The 21,885-nt window shown below is 45.0% G+C and overlaps 1 protein-coding gene across 1 annotated transcript in view; it reads left to right on the top strand.

The window, feature by feature from the left end:
* Nucleotides 1-5,458: 5,458 nt before the first annotated feature.
* LOC131571561 (PH and SEC7 domain-containing protein 3-like) overlaps nucleotides 5,459-21,885 on the top strand; it is a 32,267-nt gene continuing 15,840 nt past the window's right edge. Inside the window, exons 1-4 of the mRNA XM_058824321.1 lie at nucleotides 5,459-5,756; nucleotides 7,221-7,601; nucleotides 20,522-20,728; nucleotides 20,835-20,915. Of these exons, the coding sequence (XP_058680304.1) occupies nucleotides 5,728-5,756; nucleotides 7,221-7,601; nucleotides 20,522-20,728; nucleotides 20,835-20,915 (698 nt within the window). The 5' untranslated portion in view covers nucleotides 5,459-5,727. The remainder of the gene's footprint in view (nucleotides 5,757-7,220; nucleotides 7,602-20,521; nucleotides 20,729-20,834; nucleotides 20,916-21,885) is intronic.

The following is a 21,885-nucleotide window of genomic DNA, read 5'->3' as shown; positions in this document are numbered from 1 at the left end:
ATCATTTGGAAAAAGGGTTGCTGCATGAGGCTGCCAGAAGCTATGCAGCATCCCTCCCCTTTTATAGGGGATGGCTGCTCCATCTCAGCAGGAGAAGGCTGCTTTATCAATTGGAATAGTTTTAGTGACTGTAGAAGATGTAACACGATGCAGTGCAGGACAAGGAGATGTGTGTAACCCTCCTCTCTGGCAGGCTGCAGTAGTGATACAATACCATAAATCCTGTGATTTGTTCATTAAGCTCTGTGACCTAGAGATTTGTCTCATCTTAATGCATACATTGTTTTTTACTTCCCTAATTTGCCTTTTACAAATGGTGGCAGGAATACCAGGAAAGCGTAACTGATATGATGCTGCATGCAAGCTCACCCACGTGCTACTTGTGATCTGCGCAAGGAGCTGCAGAGACATAAAATGCAGGATGACTGGGCTGCTTAGTGAATGCTTCCAGCTCACTAATGCTGAAATGCCATAAAGCATCCTGCATTCCGAAACCAGCACATGACTCTCAGCATCGCCATTCTGCCCGATTCTCCCCTTATGGACGCAGTTACAAAAACGGCAGCTAAGCACAGACGTATCCCTGGCATGCCGTCAGGCAGCCTTGCTGGAGGAAGATTTTTTTTCCCCCTGCAAGCTGCCAAGGTGGACTCCTTAGCTCCTGCGATAGACTGAATGAGACTGCAGTTCCCCCATCAGTTTCATAATACTCAGAAAGCATCCATTTACATCATTGTGTGCAGTGCAGGGCAGCAGCTGCCAGGAAATTTGAAACTATTTTGATTCCAGTTGACTAGAACAGCAGCAATTGAATTAGCTGGTATCGCTATAGATAAACTGATGATCTTTGCATTTTATTTCTTTGACCAATGGGTAACTGCTGGAGCTACAGTAACCTCTGTGAGTAAGGAGACTGTTCAAGCAAATATATCTAATTTCTCGAGCTATATAATATATATATATACTGTATAGAGAGAGACACTCACACCATTCTTTTTTAAAATGTACCTGTAAACAAAATGTCTGTCTATGCTTTTAACTTGTGTTTTGCTTCCTAGAATTTCCTTTTATTATGCTGTAGACAAGTTTGCTTGACATGGAATGGTTATTTACCTATGAAATATCATATCTATGCCTGATTTAAGTCATTAATTCTTTCAACGTCTACTCATCAGAAAGGCTGCCAAATGCTATTAGGTTATATTTGCCCGGTCTCAGTTTTCTAGTCACTCACCCCCTTTCTATATTAGCTTTTCCCCTGTCCATTTATTTCTTTTTTTCTTTTTTTTCCTTTTTTTTTCTTTTTTTTCATTTGTTGAAAGAAGCCACCTTCAATGCAAAGTAGAAATTTGTGTTACCTTAAAGTGTGTGTCCTTTCTTTGTTTGTTTGATGATGGGTATTTTTTTTCCCTGCGCATCTTCAGTGCAGTCCTTAAATTTTGTTGTTTTCTTTCTATCCTTGTTTGTAATGCAGTCATATTGGGGGATGGGGTTAGACAGGATATGCCAGTAGCTGCAGCAAGACATGATGCTGTGGTGGTGGATGGGAATAAGGGAGGAGTTTCCCTTAAAGAGCTCAAGCTCCCCTAAGCTCTTGTAACTGAAATAGCTCTCTGAGGAAAGGGGAAGGTTTTGCAGTTTTGGGAGAGAGTGGTGGATTGGTCATGGTTTACTTCATGAAATAGAGACCTTGGCAGTCATGTGCATGGTGGTACCTAACATAATGGTGACAGAACCCTGCTTTGATGTCATACAGGAAGTTTTTTCAATCATACAGAGAATTAGGCAATATTCCTGCATGAAAGGCAAGAATCTCACTGACTTGTACTTGCATACAGCAGTGACAGCAGCAGCAGCAGTCTGTCCAGAGGACAGCTGCTGACATGTCATTTCAGAAAAGGCATTACATTTCTACTGTGATAGCATTACTCTCTTGCTCAGATGGAGCACAGCCTGCAGGTGTGGCAGAGGGGAGTACATCTAAGTACTCTCTCTCCCTTTGGACACCTCTCTGTGCCTGCGTGTACAGGTATGTGCTCTGTATGTGTACCTCTTCTGGAGTCTGATGGGCTTGCCAGACTGTGAAGTTCAGGAGGAGAAGTAAATCAGAAACTTGCTCAAGATTTCTTTCCACCGTCGGCAGTGGCTGTTGGTGGCAGATGGGGACGTGCAGCAGAGCATTTAGCATTCACCACAAGAAATAAGGCCCCCTCTGTTTCCCTCGTGTTGGTTCAGAAGCTAAGATAGCAATTAGCAGAGACGAGCCTGGCCCCTTGGCAGGATCTGTGTGTGGAGCCTTGTTAGGGCTTGGCCTCCGGACCACATTGGCTACATCCCAGCCCCACAGGAGGCCAGGGCTGACGCTCCAGGCTTCTTTCCAACAAGGCGGGATGTGTGGATTGGAGTGAGGCCTGGGGGGTCCCAGCTCTTAGAGCGCTATGTATTCCCTTTCTTCATGCAGTACAGTCAGAGTGTGTGGCCTGGGCAGTGGCCTGGCCAAGTGCTGTCCCACAATGCTGAGGGCACACACTAAGCATTGCTTGTGGGTGGATATGTCCACCAAGAAGGGTTTATGTTAGCATCTATAATGACACGCTCCCTATTAGTCCTCTCCTAAGAAATCCCTCCTCTAGACGGTGCTGAGAGAGCAGCAAGCACTAAATCTTCTGCATTACAGAAGGATTGTGGGGTGAGAAAGCCGCTTGGGGTTGCTTGCCTGGAGTTTTTCTGTTGCAGGTGTAAGGACATTGTAACCACAGCACATCACTGTCATATGTGAGTCTGTCCTGGTGAAAGTGCCCCACAGTGTCAGCCTAGTGCTTGGGCCATGGAAAGTATGGCTTGAGATGCACACAAGCACTGTGTGGTTGAGTTGTGTGCAAAGGAGACTGTCTGCTGGTTCAGACACTAAGGAAAAGCACCGTGGGTGCTCCTACACCTGTGTTTTGGAAACCTTGCCATGAACATGGGCTGGTGATGCAATTGTGGACAGGGCATCCTTGCTCCTTATGGCTCCCTGGGACCTTGCAGCAAAGAAAAGGTCCCTGCTTTATCCAGTCACTGTCCTGGACAGCAACCAAATCGTCTGGATGAAGCTGAATTTTTATCATATAGTAATTAAGTAAATGGCATGGAGACATTTGGAGAGCCCACTGGGGAAGATTCTGAGGCTTGGCAGAGTCCAAGGCTGTCAGTTTGATCGTGCACCACGCCCAGTGTGTGGTATTTTCCCTGTGGCTAGATATACTGGGATATATTGGCAGGTGTGAGCTTCTGCTTACCTTAACAAGCCACTGGCACATAGATAGCCATATTAATGCGGTTCTGAACTTGTGTTAGACTATCCTCTCTTTCACTTTGAACTCAGCCTGTCATTAACCACAGCTACATGGCTTCTGCCTCAGAAACAGACCTTGGCTGGCCTACTTGGAGCAGAGATGGGGATTAGTTTGTAGTGCAGCACCTAGAGGTGCACCTTGGGACCAAACCATTTAAATTCAAGTTGGTGTCTGGTTTCAGAGCTGTCACCTCTGATGCTTTTCAAAGTAGATGTTTGGGTCTGGCCACCCTTCAGTTTGATTTAAAACACTTTTATACTCCAGGCCAGTTTGGTTTCTTTCGTTGTTGTTGTTGATGGGGGGTTTTTTTGTGTTTTTGTTTTGTTTTGTTTTGTTTTGTTTTGTTTTGTTTTGTTTTGTTTCTGTTTTTGTTTCTGTTTTGTTTTTGTTTTTGTTTTTTTTTCCCTGCAGGAGTGGGACAAATGCAGCTGTTGATGGTTGGCTTTTTAATTGTTGTTTTGGGGTTTTTTCCCCCAAGAGCTCAGTTGCGCCTTGAGCTGTGATATAAGGTGGGCAATTATCTGTCATTATGTGATCCCTGAGGTCCCTTTGGACAGATGGTTCTCTGTTACCTCGAAACAATGGGAGCTACTGAGTGCTTGGCGCTTGGAAAATGGGACCACCCATTTTTGCTTCTTCTTTGTTTACATCAGTTGTAAAAGCACAAGGAAGGGAGGGGTAGCAAGGTTTTTCTGCAGCAGTGTACTTGTTGCAGTAGGAAATGTGCATTGCTGGGTATCCATCACTGCAACATGACCTTCAGCTACCTGAGTTGTTAAAGGAAGAGGGTAGTGCTGGCAGAAAGTTTAATTGCTCATTAATTATTTTGTAATGTAGTAAATTAGTTTTGCTAAGTCTGTAGAACATAAGAGGTGTGGCTGATTATCTTCCCAGTATTTCACCTTTACAAGTGCAAATTACCTGAAGGCATCAAGCCATCATGTGTAGTGTCTTTTTTAAGTAAAACCATCATGGGTGGTGCATACTGTGGATGAATGTCAGACATCTGAATCTCTGCTTTCTTGGGCCTGTGGCCTGGCCTGTGGCCTGGCCTGAGGCCTCAGACTGTTCACGTGCCATTGGGACCTTTTGTGAAGTGTAGCAGACATTTCTGGCATTCCTTCCTCTGTAGTGCAGACTCCCAAAGTAGGGCCGCCCAAAAACTCCTGTGTAAAAGGACCAGCTTTGGATAACTGCAGTGTGAGAGCAGAAGTGAATTAAACTGAAGTATTTACCCTGCAGGGGAGAGCGTTGTTGCTCTGTTAGGAGCAGGCCGGGGAGAGAGATCAGACTCTTTGCTTTGTGCATGTGGTAGATAAATCCAGGGTCTCTCTCCTTTTACTTTGCAGGTAGTGGCCGTGGGAGCAGCAGTTTGCCTCCTCATACCATCATCAATGAATTTCCAGAGTATGGCACTGCAGAGTCGAGCAGACAAGGACCATCGGCTGCATCGACGTGCCAGGCTGAGCCTGTGACACGCAGTCCAGAAAGACGGGACAGTCCCCAACGTGTCAGGCCTATTCCCCAGTGTGCAGCTCCTGCTGGTAATTTGAGGCCTGATGCAGGGGCAGTGCAGCTTCACACCCCAGAAAAAGGTTTGCAACCCACGGGTAATCTGCCAGAGATCATGAAAATCTCTCGACAGCTAGAAGCAACAAAGGTGCAAGAAAGAGCAAATACTTCTCTCGATTCAGAGACGCAAATGGAAAAAAAGAGTGTTATTGGCAGCCAAAATGTGCCGGCAGCCAGAGAGCCAGTTCCAGCAGGCCAAGAAAAACTCTCAGACATGCTTCTTCCATCTGAAGGAACAGCTGAGGAAAAAAAGTATTTGATCATAAAGAAAGATCTGGCTTCAGTACGGGCTGGAGAAAAGCAGTCTGAACCTTCACAAGCCATAAGTAATAAAGCAGAGGAGGTCCACAGAGCTCAGGAACCAAGCTGTCACAAGCCATCTGTGACAAACCTGGAAGCAGTCAGCAGACTGGAGAGGGGGACACGTTTTGAGGAGTTTTCAGAGTACAGTCAAGGCAAAATGCAAACAGGTACCGAGAGAAGGCTTGCTAAAGAGGCAGCTGTGGGTAAACATGTAGAATTTCAAGGTGTGGAGATCTTACAGCTGCAAAAAGCTGAGGAGCAGAGAAGAAAGAAGCACTCACTGCTGGACTCTGTGTCTGTGGAGAGGAAGGCATTGTCCAAAACATCCAGCCACCCTGTGTCACCAGTCATCTCCCCAGCCTTGCTTTCCTTGCCAGACAGTGCATGGAGTGAGGTCTGTGAAGACACGAGGCTGGAACCTGCTGCTTCTGGAGCCACTCCTCTACCACTGCTCGAAGAAGGCAGGAAGGATGAAGTTTCTGTGAAGGAGAGGAAGAACTGTGATGAGGAGGAGATGGCTATGCTTGCAAGAGGCCAGGGCAGGTGAGCTGGTGCTAAGAGGGGAGCAGGGGTCAGGCAGGGGTTCTCTTGTCTAGGTATGTGGCTTGTGCCTACTTGCTTAGGAGCTAATAAGAAGCAGCAAATATTTGCCTGCTGTCTGTGGTGTGGTGTTTACTGTACTGGTTTACATGGTTGGTGGTTGGCTAGTGCCTGAAGTTGGTACTGAAGCCACTTCATACCATCTTACTGAAGTTTGCAGTCCATCTCAGGTTTTGGAACGTAAAGATAAGAAGTCTTTCTGTTTGCGCAGTGATGTCTGTGTGATGAAGCATCTGTAGCAGGTGTAATTGAGATCTGGACATGCCATGTAATTAAATACGGTTGGCATGCAAGCCTGGCCACACGTACTTGAACAGATTTTCTTGTTTCATTCAGAGTTTGTGCAAAAACAGTGTGACAACCTCTGAATGGCTGGATAATAAAGACATTTTATCCAGGGACATGTAGAGAATAAGAGGATAAATGTTACAATATGTGCTTTCTATATTATCTGTCTGAGAGACAGATAGCATCTATCTATCTATCTATCTATCTATCTATCTATCTATCTATCTATCTATCTATCTGTGTTTATATCATTTTAGCAGTACATATTGCAAGAATGGCAGGCTGCTTTGCATCCTTATTTGCTTGTTTTTCTTTCCTGATGCACATCTCTGACAAAACAAAGGGTTCCACTGGTGCGCTCTGAGCAAACCATGCCCACTTTCACCTGGAGAGTTGTGTGCTGATGAGACAACATCTCTACAAGGGAGGCTTTCCTGCCTCTGTACCTCTGTATCTGTGGAGTTTTGCCAGTGCAGGGGATTACTTGGGCTGGCTACTCTAACCTCTGGCACGTTGAGGAGCCCCACAGTATTTGGTGCATCGGAGAAAAAATTGTTCAGGGGGATGGTATACCTTTCCTTGCATCAGAAAGCAGGCTGAGTCTTCTCCCTTCAAATCTAGTTCCCCAGACTCCATATTTTTAATTGCACGTGCTTCCCTTTGCATTTTGGAGTGATTTCCTTCAGCTTTTTGCTGAAGACCCCAGTCCTAGGACTGCAGGGATAGCAAATTATCCTTCAGGGGCAGAGACTCCATTGGGATACACATCTCCAACATGTGCAGCCTCTGGCTTGGCAGTGGTGCTAGCTTAGATCTTACGCATTGTGTGTGCTTTTCTCTTTTGCACGTAGGCAGCTGATCTGTTAGACAATACTTGGATGTCTCCCAGCCCTCTTCTTTTACCCAGAAAATTGTTTCGTTCTGTGTCCCTGGAGAGGGAGATGATGCCAGTCATAAAGAGAGGTAGTGCAAGGAGAAACCAGCATTTTACCTGCAGTGCCCTCTCTTGCATAAAGCTGCATTGACCTTTCTGCTCAGAAAGGCGGAAAGTGAGAACAGTTGTCCAAAGTCTAAACCTTGCCCCCAAACTGAAATGAGCTGTTTCTGGTTAATTTTCAGGATGGTGGAGGAGCGGGAAGCCACCACAGGAGGATATGAAGATTTCCTTGGGCAGAGGCACTCTGACGTCTCCACTGATCTGTACAGCTCACAGTTTGAAAACATCCTAGACAATGCATCTTTGTACTACAGTGCAGAATCTCTGGAGACATTGTACTCGGAGCCCGATAGCTACTTCAGCTTTGAGATGCCACTCACTCCCATGATCCAGCAGCGCATGAAGGAGGGTGGACAGTTCTTAGATAGGACATCAGCCGTGGGGCAGACAGATGTCCCTAACAGGGAGGTGAAGGGATGTGGTGAAGGCATCGCCAATGGCTTAAGGGATGTAGGCGAAACACTCTTCAAAGGAGATGTCACAGAAGTCCCTCATCTGGAAAGGTAAAAGTAGTGGGTGAGCTTTCTGTGTGCCTGCTGATTTTTCCCCAGCCTCTCTTTGCTTCAGTGTACTGTCACAGAGTGTATTTTGCCTCTTTTAACACTTCTACTTTTCTACAGAGAGTAATTTCCAGGGTGACTGCAGGAGAGAAATGAGCCATCCAAAGCTGCCATTCATAAGAAGAGTGACAAATATACATTATGAAGGTTTATTAGGCAATGCTGATGTGTTGATAAAAGTCTGTCTGGTATTATCACATCTCTGGGACCTGTTTCTGGAGGAGTTAGTTATCATTACAAATTAACCTTGTTCAGCTACAGTTCCTACCTGAATTTATTGGCAGCAACTTCAGGAGCGGTAACAATTTGTGTGCACAAATGAGTTGTCCAAATGCAGTTTGTGATCTGGATGTTAAAGATGTGTCTTTTGTCACAGTGTTTCCTCTCTGGAGGCCAGTGGGAGTTTAGAACATTATTACTTCTGGGATGAGATTTTGCTCCCACCTTCACAGGTTAGCTGCTTCTTTTGTCTCTGCACTTTCTGAAAGAGGAGTGAGCATTGCAAAAACGTTAATAATTTTTGTTTAGGTAAAAGGAGAGGTGAGAAAGCCTATTAAAAGAAAGAGTCATGTGAGAAGTAAAAACTAGGCTGAGTGGTCAGAAAACACTGTACACTTGTAGAAAATCACTCTATGTGCAAACTTCTCTTATAGTGTGCTGTCAAAGAGAGTGGGGACAGTGAAAGGCAGACACAGACAAAGTGGGAGGTTGAATTAAGAGTGGTGAGGATGAACACACCTGCAAAGTGGTGAAGGATCTTGTGAGTGACAAAGATGCCTCTGGTCTTCATCCTCCAGAGACAGGATGTTATCTAAGAGTCCTAGGACTATTCCCTTAGATTCGACTAGTCTAGTTAGAGCTTTCCTGAGAGTAAAGGTGGGAGATCTTTTATCTGTTTTATTTCTTTTGTGCTAAAATGAAAGAAGTCTTTTGAGCAGAAGTAGTTTTGCTAGCTTTATGGGTTAAGGTACAGTTTGCTCTTAAAACAGCAGGCAGAAGGATGTTACGAGTTTAAAATATTTTTCCCTCAATCAGACAGTAAGACAGGTATTTAAATCTTGTGCATGCATAGTGCCTGCCAATAGGCAATAAGTGACTGCTAATCTGCAATAACCTGTATGGAACCAGAAATTGAGGTCAGTCCTGAGACTTGCAGCTCCTTACTTACAGCAAAACCAAAGGCTGACAAAACTGGACAGGGGAGAACAAGCACACATTCAGATCCTGATTCTGTTACCCTGTAGTTGCAGAATCTAATATTTAAAAGATACTGTCAAGTAAGGCCTACATTGGCTCATCAGGACAGAAATTATGGCAAAGACAAGGTGTGCTTAGATGAGTCACATCAGGTGCCTGCCTAGTGTGGATTTCACTTGGAATTAATTTTAGTTTAGATTTGCAGCCATACTGATAAACTAGCAATAGATGTTTAAAATACTTTTTTCCTCAATTAAAACAAAACAACAACAACAAAAAAAAAAAAAACAGAGAAGGAAAAAAAAAGAGTGTTCCTAGTTTGTTTAGGAATCAGCCACGAGTATGCCCAACAGAGTAATCCTCCCAACAATAATCTCACAGCTAACACCACCCTTTCTCCTTTGGTATTCCAGTATCATGTTGTATTGCACCAGGCGTGTATGTCGTGTGGTGACTGACAGGCGACTGACAGGTCGTGAGTACTACTTTGTTGTAGCCAGTGGGGAATCACGGTGTTAAGAGCTCATGGGTGAGAAGCAGTGTTTGCGTGCTGGGGGCAGCGGGAGGTTTATCGCAGAGGGGTCAAGGCGGTGTGTCATGGTGATGCTCAGGTGAACCAGAAATAGCCTCCTCTCCTAAGCCCTGGCGGCTCAGCGAGTTTGAACGCGCGGTTGTGTTGCCTGAAGCAATCCGAGATTTAGGTTTACCTAAGTCTGCCTGTGCCTGCTGCTGAAGCTCTCGTTTCCTACAGTGCCGTAGGTTGTGCTTGGGGCTGCAGTTCCTCACGCGTAGTGCCTGCCTGGCGCTGCAGAGGAGCGGGGGCACCCTCCGCAGTGGTCCAGCCCTGCCTGAGGAGGAGGGCGGGGGGAGGCAAGCCCTCGGCCCGCGGTGCCCGGCCCCGCGCGGTGCCGCCGGGGCTCTCCCGGCGCTTTGCCCGGCCGGGGCTCCCCGCTCCCGCCGCCCCCCTCCTGGAGGAGAGCGGCGGGAGAAGCCCCTCCCAGAGGTGGGGGGGGGGGGGGAGGTTGCTGTGGGGCCTCGGCGTATGGATACTGGCAAGTGAAAAGGGAAGCGGGGGCATTTCGGGTGCTGGGGATTTGGGAGTAGGGTAGTGTGGCAGTGCGGGACAGCAAGGAGCATGAGACCCCCTCGCCTTTTCAGGAAACGGTACTGCCAACCCGAGGGAGCAAAAAACCGAAACCAAAATCTTAGCCGTGCCTTGTGCACGGTATTTCGGCAATATAAAAAGTGGCTGGGAGGGAGCATGCTTCCAAGTACCAGCACTAGTTAACTGGGGGAGCAGTGTGAAACACGAGCAGTTCTTCCTGGCCCAGAGCACAAGGGGATGGCCGACTTGAGAGCAAAGAGCTGGTAGTTTTTCACCTGGAAACTGAAAGCCGTGTGCCAGTTGGGAGGAGAGGAGCCGGGGCTCCCGTGGTCATGCCCCCCTGTTAAGTAGCTGAGCACCATAGCCCCTTCGGCACCTGTCCGGAGGGATCCAGAGTATACCTCACACAGAGATTGAGCTTTTGATGCGTAAGGATAAAGAATGACCTGGCCTTGTAATGAATAAGCGGGAGGGTAACATCCTTCTCTGCTCTTAGGAAATTGCTGGCTTTGGGAGGGGTCAACTCTGGTATGTGAGGGCCGGTCACATGCCTTCAGACTGAAAAAAAAAGAGGAAAAAAAATTATTAGAGGCTTGCAGGCTACAAGATCCTATGAGCTCCTAGGTGTCTGAAGATTTCATTCCTGTTGTCCTCCCTGTCAGCTGCTGGCCGTGGTTAAAAACAGTAAGTCTTGGCAAGAGCTGTATGATGGACCTGCTTGCTTTGACAGCCACCTGCCATACTTTCCTTAGGGTAGGGGGATGTCAGCAGCCCCTGGGTCTTCCTGCAGAGCGGGCAGGCTTACTTTTGCAAGTAGCCCTTTCCTGGCGTAGCTTAGATGTCCTTTGTGCCTGGCCAGCGGAGGAGCGATGGTTGAGGGAGAAGGGTGTGCAGCTTGCCTTCTTTTGGGACTCTTTGTGTCTTTGGGGTGGAGTTTATTCTCTTTCAGTTCTCTGAGATAAGTTCAGTTGGTTAGAACGTGGTGCTAATAATGCCAAAGTTGCGGGTTTGATCTCTATGTGGGCTGTTCACTTAACAGCTGGAGTCGATGATCCTTTTGTGTCCCTTGCAACTCAGAATATTCTGTCATTTTGTAGTGATTAGCCCTCTGAAGGGGAAAAAAAATTTCTGCAGCCTGAAGTAGCCTTGAATTTCCACAGGAGGGGGTTCGGAGAACACACGGAGGAGGGGTAGTGTGTGAGGTTTCAGAGCTGAGCGACAGCCTTGCTGTGTGTGTGAGCACCATGGGATCCTCATGAAATAGGCTGAGCCGCAGGCTGCCAGTGTAGTGAAGCTTTGTAATCTCAAAAAGGACGTTGCATTTGGAGCGTGTTTGGTGCCCTTGTCTCTCTGTTATCCTTACAGAGGCATGCAGTCGTCACTGCCACACCCATGCTCCAGGTGCTGTACTCCTCCCTTCCCATGCCAGTGGGCTTTGTTAAGGCCATCAAGGCTCAGCCTTCCTATCTGGGAGTTAAGTCTTTTCAGAGGCAGTAAGGAAAACTGTTTGCAAGCTGCTACTAAGTCACTGAGCCTGAGTTTGCGTTGCCTGGACTAGGTGTAATCATTTGCAAATTGATTGAAATGGGTGATCCAAGTCAGAGTGAGGTGACTTGGATAAAGAGTGGGTAAAATAAGTATATCTTACTTTCCAAAGCAGTAGGATATACCTGAGGGGAAAAGGAGTTATTTTTTCTATGTATATCAGAGACAAAGCATCTGTGTGACTAAATACGAAGTGTAAAATTATCTCTATGATGGTCTCTATACTTCCAGACTTTATGGACTAGACTTCTTTTTAGTGTTTTCTTATACTGCACACTTAACAGCAGTTTTCCATTCCCTCTCCCTTTGTAGGCTAGAGGCAGAATAAATTTTTAAAAGCTCACAAAACAACAACAAAAAACTTAGGGCATTTTTTTTCCTGCCATAAGTGCCTTTTCCTGTTGTCTTGGGAAGTATTGTTTCTGTTGGCAGGACATTGCCCAAGATTTTTTGTAAATCCAGAGAGAAAATAAAAAATCTGTATTGCAACTCCTAATCCTCAAAAATGCTAAATATTTGCCACCTGCCATCATCTTCAAAGAACTGCTGATGCTCAGCAAATTCTGCAAGTCCTGTTATTTTTTTTTTCCTAGAGATGCAAACACAAATTTAGTTGCATATGTATTCAAGAGGGGAAGAAAACAAACTCTCTAAAGCAATCTGGCAATTCTCAAAATAAATTCACAAGAATGTAGCCTGAAATTCCCATGGGTAGCAGGTTACTTTCAATTGTTGGGGCCTCTTGTAGTAGTTCCCATGGTGGATATTTTTCTTCTGTGTATAGGTAATTTCCAGCAGTTTCTTACTTGGCTCTCTGCTTATTCCTTCTTTAAGACAATAAACTTTGTTGACAAATAAATTCAGTTTTGATTCCTCTCTCCGAGTCAATTCTCTAAGTCTCTTCCCAGTTTATGAATACCTGCACGCCAGTTAAAATTTTCGTTTTCAGATTGTACACTGGTATTTTTGTTCAAAGTAGCTTGTATTTGATTTTTCAATGTGGTCACAAGACTCAGTACTTGGGAATTAATATGTAACCTTTATACATACATTTTATTAGTCTTTCTGATGGAGGTGTCGTAGAATTTTTTTCACTTTGAGGATTCACTTTGAGACCCAGTTGAATTTTTTCATTTAGTGTGAAATCTGCTGAGATCCCTGTTTTTCCGAGTGGATGTTTTTTCACCTTCAGACATGCCTCAGTTCATGGCAGACTCTGGAATCTAGGAGACATAGGTCAGTGAGAATATGGTACTTCATATTTGCTGCCAATCATATGCCCAACATAAGGAAAGTTATTCAGAGGGATGGTGTCGGTTATTGTCCTAGAAAAGCAAATGCATCAAATGCATCTCCAGCTGGTGAGCAAGCAAGCAAGCATTGGAGTTCATTTGCTGGGCTCTACATTAGCCACATGGGCTAATGCCCCTGTCAGTTGTTGGGCCACTGCTAACCACAGTATGCTGGCACAGGTGTACGTTGAATCCAGGTAAAGATGAAGTGGCACAGTTCATAGGGTAAATTTCTGACACCACTGGCATTTTTACAGCTGAGGATTTGCCTTGTTATTTCACAGCCTAGTAACTTCTAAAATGTTGTGCTACACTGTTCACCTTGATCTTCCCTCCAGGAAAGTGTCATCACTTTATCAAGGCTCTGGAGATACGCTTTACAGAGTTTGCCTTTACTCTGGCTAATGAGGTCCTTGGAGCAGCAGTTTAGTGTTTGTAAAGCTGCTTCTAGTTCCTAAATAAACTGTTGTTTCACGGAAAAAAAGGGCTGCTGACTTTTCGCCTCTTCAGTTCCCAGCCTCCTCTGAAAATAAAACAAACACAACAAAAATCCAGGAGCTGACAGAGACAGAAGAGAAAAAGAAAAAAAACAAAGAGGAGCAGCTGATCAGTTTGCTATACAAAGCGCCTCAGTATAGAGCTGTCAGCAGCTCAGCCTTTAAGCTGGCATCTGTTGGCACATCTCCATTAAAGTCAAAGCCATTTAGGTCAGGAAGGCTTGATTCACCAAAACCGAGGTGTCTCTGCCAGCTCTGATCCGGTCCCGAAGTGCAGCCTTGCCATCTCATCTATTAGCCACAACTGGCTGGTAGTCAAGACCCTCTCCACATTATTGCCAGTTAAGTCTCTTCTTTCTGTGTGTGTGTGCTGGGATAGGGAGAGACGGAGGCTGGCAGCTGGTAGGACGGCGTAGAGAGGCATGCATGTCTTTGGATGTGATGCTGGAGCAGCGGTGGAGAAGAACAGGGCACACAGAGCATACAGACTCCCTGCTAACACAGCTGGGTGAGCTGTGGGTTGGTTATTGGTTGTTTTTTTCTTTGTTGTCTTTTTCTTTATTCACTGTTCTTTTTGAGGACAGGTGTTTCATTTTGCTGCATGGTTTCAGTACAAAGCTCCTGTCTGATACTAGTGCCAGTGCTCAAGTGCTTCATCTGCACATTTGCAGGGAAGTCTGAACTGAAAGGTGTAAACACATGTATTTTTATGCGTCTGTTTTGCTCCCTGCCAGGGAGGCCCAGCTGGACCAGCTCCCTGGTTAATGCACTTTTCCTGAGCCAGTCTCCCAACAGTTAAACCAAGCCCAAGCATGGGGGTGGGGGGGAGAGTCCTCTGATGTCTTCCCAGTTTTGGTCCTATCCTGGAGGACCCAGCAGGAGCATTATAGGGAAGGAGGGTCATGTGGGTGCTGAACACAGGGATGGTGGCTCTTGATACCTGGAGTGGGTGGGCTCTGATGGGAGAGCCTGAGGGTTCCTGAAACGTGTAGGGGCTGAGTGTTTTCTCAGCAAGGTCATAGGTATGCAGTGCATTTGTTGGGTCTGTTTTTTATTTTTGTTGGGGCAGGTGGATCAGATTCTGTGTATGGGACAATCCTAATGCTTTCAAGAGACCAGTCTATGTGTCTATGCATGTCAGAAATATCCATTGCAGGGAGGAGCCTTTGGATACCCCCTGTGATGAGGACCACTTTTTCACTTTCTAGACATGGTGACATTAATGTGGCGAGTGTCCCTTTACAAGCACTGACCCTTGCCATAGAGATGTATGAAGCCTAAGGTGAAAATGGAATCAAACCTGAAGTATTTTTAGCAAGACATTTGTACTTCAGGTGGCAGTGGGCCAGCATGTCTGTGTAATAAAGTACGTGCTGTCTCTTGGAAGGGCTGCAATCCTGTCCCTGCATGTGGTGGACTTCTTGTTCTAATGCTGTGATCTTGTAATGACAATTGCATTTGCTGTACACAAGCCTACAGAAATGGTGTTTTCTGAATGCTTTAGCCACTAGCTCCCTTTTTTACAATCAGTACGAATTATTTTAATGAAAGAAACAGACAAATTATTACAGGAAAGAAGAGGTTATTTTTGAGAAGCAGCATGCATTTCAGCCTGTGAAATTGACTTTGCATATGTATTTTATCGATAACCAATAGGGGATTATAGGGATTGTTACTTTTAACTTTGCTCCTCTCCCTGTGATGTGACAAGGTTGAGGTACTTTTTAGTAGATGCTTGGTGGTTACTCTGGCTTATGAACATCGTCCTTGCTTTGTATGTCCTGGCTGATGCTGTGCTTGTGAGACACCCACTGAATTGTGTTGCAGCAAAGTGCAGCTGTGTCAGTCCTCAAAGGGGATCTACATCAAAGCATGTCTTTGAAGAGAATCCATACGTAGGACTTCAAAGCTGATTAAACCATTTGGAGTAAAATAGCACACTGAGTCATCTGCTAGGAAAGGCCATTATTTTTATTTTTTTATTATTTTTCTCTCCTTCCTATGACCTGTCTTGGACGAGCCCTGGAGCTGAAGGTAACTGGCAAGGTAAATCATTGCTTGAAGTGCTTTTGTGCTCACTCTCTCTTGGCCCTGAAGAAGCTGGTTTGGAGCTGCAGCAAAACTGCAGCACAGCAGTTCCCAACCTGTTTGTGTGGTCGGGTCATTTGTAGCAGGAACTGAGTCATCACATCCCACTGCTACCGGGATTTCTTCACTTTCTTCAGTGGGGCTGCTCCTTTCAGAGCTGGGCTGTTCAAGCACAGCTTTTCAGGTCCTTTTAAACAAGTGCAGACTGTGCCACTGGTTATATCTGGTCTGCTCTGAAATGTGAAAGGATATCATTCACTGAACAGGCACATCTCTCCGAAGGGTTGCAGACCAGTGGTTTTTTTCCACAGGGCAGGACATAGAGGGTGGAGCAGAGGAGTGGGGGAAGGCACCTGACTGTTTCTGATTTGTCCCTTCTGAGAGGCTGTTGAACTAGTATTAGAGCATGCTTTTCATGGACAGAGTTGATGGTTATGGATGGAATGCTGTCCTGTTTCAGAACCGGGAGGAGAAGGCTTGGAGTGAAAATATTTAAAACAAGAGGGCAAACACTGTCCTGCAGTGGGTGATTATCAGCTTCAGTGTGGCTCCCCAGTGGACACTGTACCCCCTGAAAATAACATTGGTTGTGGCCCTAGCTTTAATATGCTAGAATGTCTCTCCACCCTTCCTTATTTTTAATCATTGCTGCATTTTGCTCTGATGTGTTTTGCTGGCAAATCCCTGACACAGCTTGCCTTGGAGTAAAGCTGATGTTAAAGGTATGCACATTTATTTGAGAGAAAGAGTTGGTTTTCCTCCTGTTCCCTCCTGCTCTATTTCCAAAAAGTCTGTGAAGGCTCCAGCCCTGTCTTAATGCAAGCTCCCCTGCAATTGGTGCAACCAGTGCACTCCCTCCAGACATGTATTCCAGATGAATTAGTGTTCCTTGAGGAAGAAACGTATGCATCCAGGGGAGTCCATGTGCCACAGAGCATATGGTGTGCATCAGTCTGGTAAAAGTGAAAGGCAGTGGCAAGCTGGGATCACTGGAGTGGCTGTAATGGGGACAGCACTTAGGCTGAATTGTCACACCCTGCCGCTCAGCGTCAACTCTGAACATCACTTCTTTGTTAGCAGCTGGGCCAATTGCTCAGTGCCTTTACTCCGTAAAGGAAAATGCTAATAGGTGTTTTTTCTTTGGGATGAAGCAAAGATTTGTTTCTCCATGGATTTGCTACAAAATGAAGAGCATACCAAGGTTTAAGGTGTCATAAACTCACACTCAGACTGAGGTTTCCTCAGTTGTCAGTTGTCTGGGAGGGTGGACCACTGAGATATGAGGTGCCTGTATCATTATCATTGTGTTACTGGTCTTGCTGTGTTTTTTCTGGACGTTGCAGCCATTCTTCACTCAAACATTACTGTGTATAGTTTCAGTTTGGGTGGGACCTGGAATGGGAGAGGTGGGCAGTAAGTGAATCTAGAATATTCACCAACAGATCAAGTGTGCTGAGTTCTGAGTATGGCAGGATTGAGATAGTTTGGCATTGGGAGCTAAATCACTGTAGAACTGGTGTATAATGGAATAAGTGAAGAAAACAGTATAAAATACCTAGCAATTACGGTGTATTACAGGAAAGCTGGAAGGCCTGGCAGAGCTTAGAGTCTACAGCTTACATGTTTTAACTGTGAGGTTGGAGAGCTGTTAGAAAGTATTGCACTTACTACAGCTGCTTATCGAATTCCTGTAATTTCTGCTGGATATGGTGGTCACAGCCTCTGTGCATTCCGTGTGGGTGTGGGGATGCTTTGACAGAAGGAGAAAGGATGCATTAGGAGTGCATTGCTGGGGACAGAAATACCACGGTCTATAAACCTGGTTACTGGCCAAAGCTCATGTGCTGTGATACTGGAGAGGTCTGGAGTTCTTTTGTAGCTTCTGTTTTCTGTGTTTTCTGATAGCAGAGATTAATGTAAGTGTCTCTAGATAAAAATCAGCAGCTATTGCTGGACAGGCAATTACCAACAACATCATTACAATCCCTTTTAGCCTTGAATCTAGGATTAGGGGGAATACAATCTATTGCATTTTTCAGCCTGTGTTTTTCAGTAGAGGTTTCTTGTTTTTATGTGATAAAGAATAAAGCTGCATGAGAAATCCATGTCCAGTCTTGCTTTGCATCACAAAGCTGTTTCTTGGCACTGTTTCGATGGTAATGCTGCTGTGGATTCTTATGTATAGAAACTGTAGACTGCAGAAGAGAGACCTATTTTCAGCCTTCGTTGCTCTTAGCTCTTGATTAGAATTCGTTATAAGCACTTTACAGAGGGAGGCAAGCATTATTGTGTTCAGCAGATTAGTAAACTGAGGTACGAAGGGAAAATGATGGACCTGGAAACCGCTGAAAGTAAGAAGAGACGTCAGCCTTTTCCTGAGTATATACAACTTGTACCCTGCTAAAATGTCCTGCTCTGAAGGCATCTTGCACAGTAGTCATGCACAGGTCATCTGCATTTCCTAAGTCCTCAGTGACATGAGCGCTGAGTCTTGAAACTACCTAAAGCCACTTGAGAACTGAAGTCTCACTTTACTGCTAAGAATCTGTCATTTCCCGTGAACAAAAGGCTTATGTTACAGACAGCCTGTATTTGACAGCCTTTTTGTACTTGTACTTTGTGAGTACAAAAAGTACTTGCTTAGTACTTAACTTCTTGCACTACAAAAAGTATTTACCTTGTACTAAGTTAATCAACAGTCAGAATTAACTACTAGAATTGCAGAAGGAAGTATCCCTTATTCTTCAATGCGTGTATGGGCACCTTCAGTCAGTGTGGAGCTTTAGAATGGAGAAGTTGGAAAATAGTTTTTCTTATGCAGCCCCGTTGACTAGTTTTGGCGAACGGGAAAGAGCACACCCTCCCTCTTGCTGGGTGTTCCTCCTTCACATCCCAGCCATGATTCCGAGAGGCAGAGCAGAAGTTGGGAGCTGCTGTACTGTTAATTTCACTAAGTGGCAGATGCTGGCGCTTCCTTTCTTTCTAAACTTTTGGTGGTTTGTGGTAATGTTGAATCTCGTAGTGCCCTAGTTGCTAGCAGGGTACAGATGTTTCTTGTCAGCTTTGGCCATCTTTCAGCGCTATAAATACTACCTTTAATAAAGAGCAGTGGTGAAAGAGGACTGTGATATATAGTGAGGTGAGGCTCTGTGAATTGGCATGGCTTTTGAAGCAGCGTTTTTACATTAAAGACTCTGCAGATTTGTTACCTCACCTGGGTATGCCTTGCTCTTGACAATTGTTAGAGATGGGAGGTTGGAATGAGTCATGCCTGATTTGAATGGACAAAGTGTTGCTCTGGGCTTGTGTCAGGGTACTCTGTCATTTGCTTTGTTCACAAGTTTGGTATAGGCCAAATTCAGAGAATTTCAGACATTTGCTAGTGTCTTTGGATAGGGCCGAGGAGGCATTTTCAACAACAATGATATCAGGAGGGGCTTTTTTTCTTTCCTAGGATAACTGATGGCCAGTGTTGTTGGAATTGTATTCGCAGTATTTATTTCCTACTAAGCATTGAGACTGACTCCCTTTTGTTATAGCACCATTTTATTTACACTGAAATAATTGCAAATCCCCAGTTCTTGCAGGAACTGGTTAGATTTCTGTTTTCCCCAGATACTTGATAAAGAAGTTGTATCCACAGGGTGAATATGTGATATTTCTGATGTTGTAGAAGTACTGAAAGGATGGAAACAGAGGTAAAATGGGCAAATCTCTGTTCTGTACATGTCCTTCTCTTAAACCATGCATGAGAAGTGAGATGAGGAAGTAGGTGACGATTTGTGGCATGCAGAATACCTAATTTTTTTCTTTTTAACTCACCTTATATGAAATCTCGTCTTTGAGGAATTAATGAGTGGCTAGCAGACATTTGAGTAAGTGGCTAGACAATTGTTACTGGAACACAGAGATCAGTTGTTTTAACCGTGCCTTGTCAAGTCTGAAAATTACACTGGTATGTGAGGCTGTGGTATGTTGTTTAAAGTGCTGTGTGTACAAAGTCATCTTTAACTCATTCCAGTTGTATCTGTCCTGTGCATGACCCTTGCTGATCATTCATTATCTCTGTGTAAATGGCATTTTAGTGAAAAGAATTTCTATATACTATAAAAATCTAGGAATAAAAATAGAAATGCTGTCAAATGCATGTGCACACACACACACACATACACAGAGCTGAGATTTTGCAAAAATTTTCATACCAGTATCAGAGAAAAGCTCTTCTGAAGTTCATAGTCTGCCTTTGTGCAGGGGTGTGTATGTGGGGGTGTGCTTTTTGGTGCGGCGGGCTCTTGCCTCTTTCGTGGGAGAAGCAAAGCAGGCACACAGCTCAGCCAGAGCTCTCCTGTTGTACTAGAGGTGGGAGGAATCTGTAAGTGCATGATTTATCTGAAGTGCCCTGGGATTGCCGTGGTAAACATTTTGACTTTGAGCAGCTGGTGAGGGAAATAATTGCCACCATGAGGGAGCAGGAGGGAAGCAAGGAGTTCACCAGGATGGCATGGGTGGTTTGTGTCTCATAATCCAAACTGGTTTCCTTGCTCTGCGTTCTGCTTTTTCTAGCAGTGCCTTCCCATGGGATGTCCGCTGCTTATGGGTGACACAGAAGCCGCTGAGAGTTCTGGTGGTATTATTTTAGATTTAAGGAATTGGGTTGTTTCCAGGACAACTGGGGAAGAATGAGGAAGGGACTTGTTCTAACTCAGCTTGGAGTAACTGATCATCCTAGCTCAATCACTACATTTCTCCTGGAAAATGGTTAATTTCCTGCTTTTAAAGAGGCCTCTTCAAGCCAAGCAGGGAATTGTGTTAAAAAATACCAATGCAACTAGCATTGGTGCAGTTGCAGTTGTAGGCTGATAATAGCAAAGAGCTATCTCTGAAGTGAGCCCAAGTTGAGGATACTTAGCACAGTCAGAAGGAAAGTCTATGTTGTTTGGGCTGTTTGGCTGTTTGTTAAAAACCCTTAACTTTTGCTGACTGCTAAGTAAATGTCCCTGTTCGTCACTGCTTCATCAGTTAAGTGGATTTTGTTACATTGTGTCATCTTGCCTCTGTACAATTAATTGCCTGCTGTTCTAAAAGGAAACTCTAATGTTATCTTATTTTTCTTCTTTCCATATTCTTTTAATCTCACAGCAATCTTGACCTACAGAATGTGGTGTTAGACTCCAGTGCAGCGATGGGGAGCAGTGAACTTCAGGAGAAAGATGCCCCTGGAGCCCTTGTCCACGACCTCAGCAATGGCAGCCGCAGCAATTTGGAAGCAGCCAGGCGCCTGGCTAAGCGCCTCTACCATCTGGACAGATTCAAACGCTCTGATGTGGCAAAACATTTGGGTAAAAAGTATGTGCTGATATGAGTACATGCTTGGCCACATTCTTATTGATGTGGTTCTGGAGGGGTTCACTCTTGTATGATAACCTTTACGTATTTCTTCGCTTTTCTTTAGCAATGAATTCAGCAAGCTTGTGGCCGAAGAATATCTTAAATTTTTTGACTTCACAGGCATGACGCTGGACTGTTCACTCAGGTACAATTCCATTTATGGACTTCATATTCTTATTTTAGTAACAGTGCTGTTTGCAGTGTTGTCCTGATTTACATGATTGTCCTTTTTGTATGTAAGAAGATGAAGAGAGGACTGTGATGTATTTTGGGGGCAGAGCTCTCTCTTCTGTTTGGCTTTGTGTGCTACCCTACTCTATTGCTACTGGAGTGGTGGCCACATGGAGGGGGAAATATTTGGGTGAACCTGTCTAGGGATGGTCCTTGAGATGCTGGAGAAAAGTTTCCAGTCACTGGCAAAACAGGGGACTTGTAGTCTGCCAGATGCTAGTGAGAAATTACAGTGTTGCTTGCAGCTGATCTGCACAGACTCTCTGGCTGATGCCTTTGAAGCTTACCCCGCTTTGTTGCAGTGCACTAAGAGCAGGGTTTGGTGTGGTTTGGCAGCTCCCCTCTCTGTGTCTCCCTGAGGAATCCAAGAATGTGCAGAATAGTAAAAGCTTCTACGTGGAAAAAGCTGTAGTGAGTTTGGTAACTGTTGGCATGGGTGTTTGAAGACTCAGCCCTTCCATTTTCTTTGCTTTTTACGCTTGAATCAGACCTCAACAATTTTTATTTTCAGTGTTTTTTTTTCAGAAGTCAAACCACCAAGTTTATGTAGCTGCGTCCTGTTAGCCGAGTTGCTGGTGTTCTGGTGTTTAAGGGAATTTAAATGAGTTTAACTCATTTGACTGAGGTTACTTAAGGGGGATTTTTTTTTTCTAATGAAAAGCTAGAAGATGTGCTGAGCCCCTTAGCAAATGCATTTCTGGGGATCTGATGCCATGAGACCATAGCAGATCAAAGGCACCCACCAAGTCCTGCCTGCTGAAGGCAGTGGAAATGGAACATGCCTGCACAAACATGAACCACCTGGTCCTGAGGCAGGGGGAGTGGAGCCAAGCTGGAGCACCCGCTCAGCGTGGGGTGGGAGCTGCTGGGCAGTGGGAGGTCTG

Source organism: Ammospiza caudacuta, chromosome Z (genome assembly GCF_027887145.1).
Source record: "Ammospiza caudacuta isolate bAmmCau1 chromosome Z, bAmmCau1.pri, whole genome shotgun sequence".
Taxonomy (NCBI): domain Eukaryota; kingdom Metazoa; phylum Chordata; class Aves; order Passeriformes; family Passerellidae; genus Ammospiza; species Ammospiza caudacuta.
This window is presented reverse-complemented; position numbering and strand designations above follow the sequence as displayed.